The sequence below is a fragment of the Panulirus ornatus genome, chromosome 69 (assembly GCF_036320965.1).
Source record: "Panulirus ornatus isolate Po-2019 chromosome 69, ASM3632096v1, whole genome shotgun sequence".
NCBI lineage: Eukaryota > Metazoa > Arthropoda > Malacostraca > Decapoda > Palinuridae > Panulirus > Panulirus ornatus.
The window spans coordinates 3,624,483-3,635,462 of NC_092292.1; the positions used below are offsets into that span (position 1 = coordinate 3,624,483).

Here is a 10,980-nt window from a genome sequence, read left to right on the forward strand (position 1 = left end):
TGTAGGAAGAGAGGAAAGTGATTGGTTCTCAGTGAATGTAGGTTTGCGGCAGGGGTGTGTGATGTCTCCATGGTTGTTTAATTTGTTTATGGATGGGGTTGTTAGGGAGGTGAATGCAAGAGTTTTGGAAAGAGTGGCAAGTATGAAGTCTGTTGGGGATGAGAGAGCTTGGGAAGTGAGTCAGTTGTTGTTCGCTGATGATACAGCGCTGGTGGCTGATTCATGTGAGAAACTGCAGAAGCTGGTGACTGAGTTTGGTAAAGTGTGTGAAAGAAGAAAGTTAAGAGTAAATGTGAATAAGAGCAAGGTTATTAGGTACAGTAGGGTTGAGAGTCAAGTCAATTCGGAGGTGAGTTTGAATGGAGAAAAACTGGAGGAAGTGAAGTGTTTTAGATATCTGGGAGTGGATCTGGCAGCGGATGGAACCATGGAAGCGGAAGTGGATCATAGGGTGGGGGAGGGGGTGAAAATTCTGGGAGCCTTGAAGAATGTGTGGAAGTCGAGAACATTATCTCGGAAAGCAAAAATGGGTATGTTTGAAGGAATAGTGGTGCCAACAATGTTGTATGGTTGCGAGGCGTGGGCTATGGATAGAGTTGTGCGCAGGAGGATGGAGGTGCTGGAAATGAGATGTTTGAGGACAATGTGTGGTGTGAGGTGGTTTGATCGAGTAAGTAACGTAAGGGTAAGAGAGATGTGTGGAAATAAAAAGAGCTTGGTTGAGAGAGCAGAAGAGGGTGTTTTGAAATGGTTCGGGCACATGGAGAGAATGAGTGAGGAAAGATTGACCAAGAGAATATATGTGTCGGAGGTGGAGGGAACGAGGAGAAGAGGGAGACCAAATTGGAGGTGGAAAGATGGAGTGAAAAAGATTTTGTGTGATCGGGGCCTGAGCATGCAGGAGGGTGAAAGGAGGGCAAGGAATAGAGTGAATTGGAGCGATGTGGTATACCGGGGTTGACGTGCTGTCAGTGGATTGAATCAAGGCATGTGAAGCGTCTGGGGTAAACCATGGAAAGCTGTGTAGGTATGTATATTTGCGTGTATGGGGGTGGGTTGGGCCATTTCTTTCGTCTGTTTCCTTGCGCTCCCTCGCAAACGCGGGAGACAGCGACAAAGCAAAAAAAAAAAAAAAAAAAAATTATATATATATATATATATATATATATATATATATATACATATATATATATATATATATATATATATATATATATATATATATATATATATATATATATATATATATATATATATATATATATATATATATATATATATACATATATATATGTATATATATATGTATATGGTGAGGACCATGTCTGTAAAGGATCAATTTTACTCACAAAATATTGTGAATGCCGGCCAGTATGAAGAGTTTTATTACTGTATACATGTATTAAGTTGCATATTGTGAGGCTCACAGTAAAGATGGCGGATTTTGATGATGGACCCGAGGAGGTGGCAACTGTTCGAGCGCCAGTGGTTGAGGCCCCTGAGCTGCCAGAAATTAAGCTCTTTGGCAAATGGTCACTTGATGATGTGCAGCTTAGTGATGTCACTCCAGGAGGCCTGATGCCTGGACGACTTCTAAGTTCGGCTCCCACGCCCACTACGTGACTGACGACGGAGGAGGCGTGGACCTGGGCGTGGCCTCGTCAGTGGGCGGGTCTTACACTGGGGTATTCCCCCCAGGCCTTCTCACGACCCTCACGTCTTCCCCACTAGAACGACAATTCCCTCGGCTCGTCCGCAACGACCCCCAACTGCCCTGGAGGGAACGCAGGAACCACGCCCTCAGGGACTCTACAGTTACGCAGATCGTTCTCAAGGACAACAACCCTGATCTTCTGAACAGCTCTTCAGCACCTGTGTCAGTCGACTGTATCGCGTTCTTCATCTCGGCACGTAAGCATGAGTTCACCACAAGTAAAGCATCCTCCTCGAAGGCTCAGAGTGGGGTGCCTAAATGTGTGTGGATGTAACCAAGATGTGAAGACCCTTACTGGAAAAACAATCACTCTTGAAGTAGAACCTTCAGACACAATTGAAAATGTGAAGGAAAATAGTGAAATTGGAGAAAAAATGTAACTTAGACATTGAAGCTTATTGATACAGTGGTTAAATTGATGAGAACTGCTATTGACGTTTGTGTAAATAAATTATACATTTCCTTTTTTCCATAGCCAGAGGTTGAACCATTATGTGACATTCTTTTTTTTCATTCATTTCAAGCTAGAAGTTTCAGTTTTCTAAATTGTTTCTTACATTTTTCATATGTATATATATGTGCGTGTGTGTGTATATGTGCGTATGTATGTGTATGTGTGTGTATGTGTAAATGTATATATATATGTATATTATCCCTGGGGATAGGGGTGAAAGAATACTTCCCACGTATTCCTCGCGTGTCGTAGAAAGCGACTAGAGGGGACGGGAGCGGGGGGCCAGAAATCCTCCCCTCCTTGTATTAACTTTCTAAAATGGGAAACAGAAGAAGGAGTCACGCGGGGAGGGCTCATCCTCCTCGAAGGCTCAGAGTAGGGTGCCTAAATGTGTGTGGATGTAACCAAGATGTGAAAAAAGGAGAGATAGGTAGTATGTTTGAGGAAAGGAACCTGGATGTTTTGGCTCTGAGTGAAACGAAGCTCAAGGGTAAAGGGGAAGAGTGGTTTGGGAATGTCTGGGGAGTAAAGTCAGGGGTTAGTGAGAGGACAAGAGCAAGGGAAGGAGTAGCAATACTCCTGAAACAGGAGTTGTGGGAGTATGTGATAGAGTGTAAGAAAGTAAATTCTCGATTAATATGGGTAAAACTGAAAGTTGATGGAGAGAGGTGGGTGATTATTGGTGCATATGCACCTGGGCATGAGAAGAAAGATCAAGAGAGGCAAGTGTTTTGGGAGCAGCTGAATGAGTGTGTTAGTGGTTTTGATGCACGAGACCGGGTTATAGTGATGGGTGATTTGAATGCAAAGGTGAGTAATGTGACAGTTTAGGGAATAATTGGTATACATGGGGTGTTCAGTGTTGTAAATGGAAATGGTGAAGAGCTTGTAGATTTATGTGCTGAAAAAGGACTGATGATTGGGAATACCTGGTTTAAAAAGCGAGATATACATAAGTATACTTATGTAAGTAGGAGAGATGGACAGAGAGCGTTATTGGATTACGTGTTAATTGACAGGCGTGCGAAAGAGAGACTTTTGGATGTTAATGTGCTGAGAGGTGCAACTGGAGGGATGTCTGATCATTATCTTGTGGAGGCTAAGGTGAAGATTTGTATGGGTTTTCAGAAAAGAAGAGTGAATGTTGGGGTGAAGAGGGTGGTGAGAGTAAGTGAGCTTGAGAAGGAGACCTGTGTGAGGAAGTACCAGGAGAGACTGAGTATAGAATGGAAAAAGGTGAGAACAATGGAAGCAAGGGGAGTGGGGGAGGAATGGGATGTATTTAGGGAATCAGTGATGGATTGCGCAAAAGATGCTTGTGGCATGAGAAGAGTGGGAGGTGGGTTGATTAGAAAGGGTAGTGAGTGGGGGGATGAAGAAGTAAGAGTATTAGTGAAAGAGAAGAGAGAGGCATTTGGACGATTTTTGCAGGGAAAAAATGCAATTGAGTGGGAGATGTATAAAAGAAAGAGACAGGAGGTCAAGAGAAAGGTGCAAGAGGTGAAAAAAGGGCAAATGAGAGTTGGGGTGAGAGAGTATCATTAAATTTTAGGGAGAATAAAAAGATGTTCTGGAAGGAGGTAAATAAAGTGCGTAAGACAGGGGAGCAAATGGGAACTTCAGTGAAGGGCGCAAATGGGGAGGTGATAACAAGTAGTGGTGATGTGAGAAGGAGATGGAGTGAGTATTTTGAAGGTTTGTTGAATGTGTTTGATGATAGAGTGGCAGATATAGGGTGTTTTGGTCGAGGTGGTATGCAAAGTGAGAGGGTTAGGGAAAATGATTTAGTAAACAGAGAAGAGGTAGTGAAAGCTTTGCGGAAGATGAAAGCCGGCAAGGCAGCAGGTTTGGATGGTATTGCAGTGGAATTTATTAAAAAAGGGGGTGACTGTATTGTTGACTGGTTGGTAAGGTTATTTAATGTATGTATGACTCATGGTGGATGTGAGAAACTGCAGAAGCTGGTGACTGAGTTTGGTAAAGTGTGTGGAAGAAGAAAGTTAAGAGTAAATGTGAATAAGAGCAAGGTTATTAGGTACAGTAGGGTTGAGGGTCAAGTCAATTGGGAGGTGAGTTTGAATGGAGAAAAACTGGAGGAAGTGAAGTGTTTTAGATATCTGGGAGTGGATCTGTCAGCGGATGGAACCATGGAAGCGGAAGTGGATCATAGGGTGGGGGAGGGGGCGAAATTTTTGGGAGCCTTGAAAAATGTGTGGAAGTCGAGAACATTATCTCGGAAAGCAAAAATGGGTATGTTTGAAGGAATAGTGGTTCCAACAATGTTGTATGGTTGCGAGGCGTGGGCTATGGATAGAGTTGTGCGCAGGAGGATGGATGTGCTGGAAATGAGATGTTTGAGGACAATGTGTGGTGTGAGGTGGTTTGATCGAGTAAGTAACGTAAGGGTAAGAGAGATGTGTGGAAATAAAAAGAGCGTGGTTGAGAGAGCAGAAGAGGGTGTTTTGAAATGGTTTGGGCACATGGAGAGAATGAGTGAGGAAAGATTGACCAAGAGGATATATGTGTCGGAGGTGGAGGGAACGAGGAGAAGAGGGAGACCAAATTGGAGGTGGAAAGATGGAGTGAAAAAGATTTTGTGTGATCGGGGCCTGAACATGCAGGAGGGTGAAAGGAGGGCAAGGAATAGAGTGAATTGGAGCGATGTGGTATACAGGGTTTGACGTGCTGTCAGTGGATTGAATCAAGGCATGTGAAGCGTCTGGGGTAAACCATGGAAAGCTGTGTAGGTATGTATATTTGCGTGTGTGGACGTGTGTATGTACATGTGTATGGGGGGGGGGGGTTGGGCCATTTCTTTCGTCTGTTTCCTTGCGCTACCTCGCAAACGCGGGAGACAGCGACAAAAAAAAAAAAAAAAAAAAAAAAAATGACTCATGGTGAGGTGCCTGAGGATTGGCGGAATGCGTGCATAGTGTCATTGTACAAAGGCAAAGGGGATAAGAGTGAGTGCTCAAATTACAGAGGTATAAGTTTGTTGAGTATTCCTGGTAAATTATATGGGAGGGTATTGATTGAGAGGGTGAAGGCATGTACAGAGCATCAGATTGGGGAAGAGCAGTGTGGTTTCAGAAGTGGTAGAGGATGTGTGGATCAGGTGTTTGCTTTGAAGAATGTATGTGAGAAATACTTAGAAAAACAAATGGATTTGTATGTAGCATTTATGGATCTGGAGAAGGCATATGATAGAGTTGATAGAGATGCTCTGTGGAAGGTATTAAGAATATATGGTGTGGGAGGCAAGTTGTTAGAAGCAGTGAAAAGTTTTTATCGAGGATGTAAGGCATGTGTACGTGTAGGAAGAGAGGAAAGTGATTGGTTCTCAGTGAATGTAGGTTTGCGGCAGGGGTGTGTGATGTCTCCATGGTTGTTTAATTTGTTTATGGATGGGGTTGTTAGGGAGGTAAATGCAATAGTTTTGGAAAGAGGGGCAAGTATGAAGTCTGTTGGGGATGAGAGAGCTTGGGAAGTGAGTCAGTTGTTGTTCGCTGATGATACAGCGCTGGTGGCTGATTCATGTGAGAAACTGCAGAAGCTGGTGACTGAGTTTGGTAAAGTGTGTGGAAGAAGAAAGTTAAGAGTAAATGTGAATAAGAGCAAGGTTATTAGGTACAGTAGGGTTGAGGGTCAAGTCAATTGGGAGGTGAGTTTGAATGGAGAAAAAGTGGAGGAAGTGAAGTGTTTTAGATATCTGGGAGTGGATCTGGCAGCGGATGGAACCATGGAAGCGGAAGTGGATCATAGGGTGGTGGAGAGGGCGAAAATTCTGGGGGCCTTGAAGAATGTGTGGAAGTCGAGAACATTATCTCGGAAAGCAAAAATGGGTATGTTTGAAGGAATAGTGGTTTCAACAATGTTGTATGGTTGCGAGGCGTGGGCTATGGATAGAGTTGTGCGCAGGAGGATGGATGTGCTGGAAATGAGATGTTTGAGGACAATGTGTGGTATGAGGTGGTTTGATCGAGTGAGTAACGTAAGGGTAAGAGAGATGTGTGGAAATAAAAAGAGCGTGGTTGAGAGAGCAGAAGAGGGTGTTTTGAAGTGGTTTGGGCACATGGAGAGAATGAGTGAGGAAAGATTGACCAAGAGGATATATGTGTCGGAGGTGGAGGGAACGAGGAGAAGAGGGAGACCAAATTGGAGGTGGAAAGATGGAGTGAAAAAGATTTTGTGTGATCGGGGCCTGAACATGCAGGAGGGTGAAAGGAGGGCAAGGAATAGAGTGAATTGGAGCGATGTGGTATACCGGGGTTGACGTGCTGTCAGTGGATTGAATCAAGGCATGTGAAGCGTCTGGGGTAAACCATGGAAAGCTGTGTAGGTATGTATATTTGCGTGTGTGGACGTATGTATATACATGTGTATGGGGGGGGTTTGGCCATTTCTTTCGTCTGTTTCCTTGCGCTACCTCGCAGACGCGGGAGACAGCGACAGAGTATAAAAAAAAAAATATATATATATATATATATATATATATATATATATATATATATATATATATATATATCATTGTTATCATTATGCTCATGGTATTGAACACGACAACATACACTGATTTATCTCTTTTTCTTATGTTGTCTAACGTTAAACGTAAACTGAGTGATGTAGTGACCATATATATGTAGTTCACGTTGTTTTGAAGTTCACAGCCTTTACCTGGGTAGGAGTACTTGCAGACTATATTGGTAGACCGTAGTGAGCTGTTGTTCAGTGTTAGGCTGTTTCTCATTATGTAATCACTAGTTCCCTTGTTCTTGTAGCAACTGATGATGCTAAGAGATCTTCAGGGATGGTGAAGTAATTTTCCTATCTATTGTCTTCTTAAGAAAACGTTCGTCTGTCCAACAGGCAGGAGACATCTAGATACTTGTTGACTTATTTATATATTTACTTATCTGTTCATTCACATTTGCTCACTTTTTCTTGCCTTGGATAGTTACAGTTAGAAATGCACAAGGTATAGCTTCATTTGCACGCGTCCGTTCTCTAGCTGTCATATATAATGCACCCACACTGTAGCCTACCATCCAAAGTCAAGCTTCATAGCCATATAGACTATTTTTTTATCTTTCCTGACCGCTGTATATGCACTGGTTTAGCCCGCTGACAGCAAGTCGTCCTTTGAATAGAACATCATTCCTATGAAGTCTATCCTGTGCAAGCACCTCACCCCCCTGAATATTAAGGCCAAAATCCCTCATTTTTCTGCCACTGCACCCCTCACCTGATTCTTAGTGTCCTTCTGCCGCATATATTTTCTTGGTCAGTCTCTCTTTCCACATCCTCATATTTCAGAACCATTTCTGCACACCCTGGTCAGCTCTCCCAAACTTCTAGAAAGGGTTCCACCCCTCTCTTACACTGTCATGTCTTGCACAGTCAATCCGCCTCACATTACACATCCAACAGGTCCACCTTCGTCTGTTCTTTTGCATTCAGGATCAAACACTCGCATCCACACAACACCACCGGGACTACTACACCCTCCCAAATTCTCTCGCCAGCTTCTGGAGTTTCTCCTCGAAGTCTGCAGCCAGAGCTGTGTCATATTCAGATGACCATTGCTTCACGTCCTCTGTCTCCGCTAAACTCCAGTATAAGGTAGAACTTCACATTGCTCCAAGAACCTTACATTTACCTTCCTCATTAACAAGTCTTCCAAGTTCATGAAGTCCATCAACAACTTCCTAAGTAACAACACATATCTTTGACACAGACCCATCTTCACTGAGGAACCTCTCAACCTCCTCCCTTGCAACTTGTACACATGACATACTCTTCTGGTAAATTGTCCACGCTGCCTACACTCAACAACTTTCCATATAGCCCATATATTCTTATCATCTTCCACAATGTCTCTCTGTCACCTGGCAGAATACATGTATAGTGGCCTTGTATAGGGCATGGGGGACAAGAGTGAATGTTTGAACTACATGGATGTAGGTCTGATGAGTATACTTGGTAAGATTTACGGGAGACTGGTGGCATGCACGGAGCATATGACTGGAGAGGAGAGGGGTCACATGTGTATGAGTAGATCAGGTGTGTAGGTTTGATTATATACCCAAACATTCCCTAACTACTACACCTGCAAGTCTGCATAACAATATTCACAATAATATGTAAAACTCTTAATAAAAAGTAACGTTATATAGCAATCCATTTTTTGGTATGGATACATTTAATTTTCATGGTAATACACGGAACTTTTACGTAATGGTATTATCAAACTTGCAGAAAAATAGGTCAGCCAAGCACGTGATTACCAGAAACAAATGTACATTCAAATTTTAGGCCAAACTTCATAATAATCTTATGCTGAATATATATGAAATTCTTGTACCAACGTTTTACAATAATCCATAACAAAGCTTGTATAGATTCCCTCGCCAGATCGGTGTTATAATTCCTCAAAGACAGTTACAATAATTCGTCTCACACACATTGTGATCAGAGTGAGCCAGGCTTTGACAGCCATGTTGGACCAGTCCTCAAAGATACATTTCGGAAAGTCTTCTTGATCCCAGAGCAAACGTGTCTGATACCTACGAGCACACACATTTGTTGCCATCATTTTGCGTAAACTTATCATGATGATCACAGTCCCGGACGCATGAAAAATAATCCTGGAGCTCATACCAGTAATGAGCAGTGCGACCCCTGAATGTAATAACCCCGGGTCACCTCAGTAAATCAATCACGTACCAGACTTGTATAGTTAGTTATTCCTGGCCAACCTGCACCCTGGCCAGGGCCTCAGTCAGCTACTCTGTGGTCACCTGACCCACAGACGTCACCATTCATCGACGTGACTCCCCTGGAGTACGACGGTGGTATTACCTGGGTGCACGGCAACTCCCTCATCACCTACATGAAGTGGGTGATTACCTCTCGTGGTCCCTTGTGGCATTATGTATATAACCTGGGATCACCAGGAGTCTTATACTGTTATTACTAGGTACCGTATGATTACCTCAGATGGGTCCTTGTGGCATTATAAATCTATCCTGGGAATACTAGGAGTCGTATTCTAAGTTTATGGTGGTTTCTTGTGGCATTTTATCTTTAACCCGGGGAAGCCAGGTTCCATATTCCAGTTATCAAGGTATCAGGTAGCTACTTCAGGTAGTTCCTTAAGGCATTATACTTTGAACCCGCGAACGCCAGGAGTCTTGTTCCAAGTTATTACTGGTATTCAGGTAGTTCCTTATGCAATACATATCTAACCTGGGAACACCAGCAGTCGTCTCAGTTATTACCGGTATCAGGTGAGCACTTCAGGTGGCACCTTAAGGCGTCATATAACTAACCCAGAGGTCAAGAGTCTTACTGTAAGTCATCACTGGTTTCACAAACATATTTCAAATAACAATGAAAATGGAAATCAGATTTAGTCACAAGTCTTCATCCAGTCAGACAACTAAGATTCATTATGCTCAGGACAGGACTTCAAGCAGAACTGATTTCATCGTGTATATAACCGACCAAAAATCTTCATCATGGCATCTGGAACTCTTCAAGAGAGAGAGAGAGAGAGTCTTATATGGTGGGACTTACTTGATGGGTAACTGTTAGACTTTTGTTGGTAGTTTCTTTTTCAGAGTTCACTCTGCAATACCAGAGATAAAGAACAGGAAACCAGTCCACTAATAACCACATGATACCAAGGTATAGAAGTTAATGAAGTATATCAAAAGCAAGAATGAAAAAAGACTATCTTATCTTGAATTAACTTAGTCACCAATGTTCAAGATAATCATAACTTGATTCACGCAAAAATATGTTCTTACTAAATATAAACATTACAAAGCATAGCATAACAGAAATCATCCAAAGAATCTGGGAACAGCATTAGGAGAGTTCATTGAGACGGGTCATGTGGGCTGAAACCATGTCCTTCTCATGCAATTCAGTTTCAACCGGATCTTCTCTGATTATCATTTCCGATGACCACGGTATTTACGGGACGTCAGTGGAAATATACAGATTGTTCTTGTGTGTAAGAATTAGATAATAAACCAAACGGTTCCAACATTGGGTACTGAGAACTAACATTAAGATGCTCAGGTAAGGAATGATCCCCAGGTGGACAAACTCCTCATTCCAATACTGTCATTATAGATCCAAGTTTATACTTATTGATGACACGGTTCATTACGTGAAGTTTTATACCAGTGCTGAGGACCTGCAGCATTTCCCTCTTTTTCTCTCTCTTTCAATAAGTCTCTCCAGCATGGAACAGTGCGGCAGGACTTGAGGCTGGCACACGTTACTCCTGTATTCAAAAAGGGAAGCCGTGAAATGCCTAGCATTTACCGTTCTGTTAACCACACGTCAATTGTATGTAAACTTCTGAAGTCGATTATTAGAGATCAAATCGCACCTTATCATCAACAGCACAATCTGATTAACAGCATGGTGCTAGAAGGCACAGATCCTGCCTTACAAACCTTGACTTTTATCATGAATTATCCAACACTCACAACAAGACTAAGACAATAGACATCATAAACCTAAACCAATACTCATATACTTAAGATTACCGGCGTCTTGCCTCAAAGCCGTCCACTACAGCATGAAGATATAGACCAGAAGGTTATCTATTGTACCTGAGGTTACATTTATACCCCGGCAAATGTATTATACAGCCCACGCTCACCCTGTGAGCAGTAGAGCAAAAGGATTACAGCGGTCACGAAGGTTGTTACAAAATTGGTTTATTACATAAGTTTCATTACATACATTACATAATCTTTCACAAGAAAAATCTTACGGGCTAAATACAAAAAGTGGA

The 10,980-nt window shown here is 42.5% G+C and overlaps 1 protein-coding gene across 1 annotated transcript in view; it reads left to right on the top strand.

Annotated features, from left to right (window-relative positions):
- The window catches only part of LOC139747606 (glutamate receptor ionotropic, kainate 2-like), a 775,400-nt gene that overhangs the window by 673,846 nt on the left and 90,574 nt on the right, over positions 1-10,980 (top strand). Inside the window, exons 19-20 of the mRNA XM_071660081.1 lie at positions 1,571-1,932; positions 8,939-9,066. Of these exons, the coding sequence (XP_071516182.1) occupies positions 1,571-1,932; positions 8,939-9,066 (490 nt within the window). The remainder of the gene's footprint in view (positions 1-1,570; positions 1,933-8,938; positions 9,067-10,980) is intronic.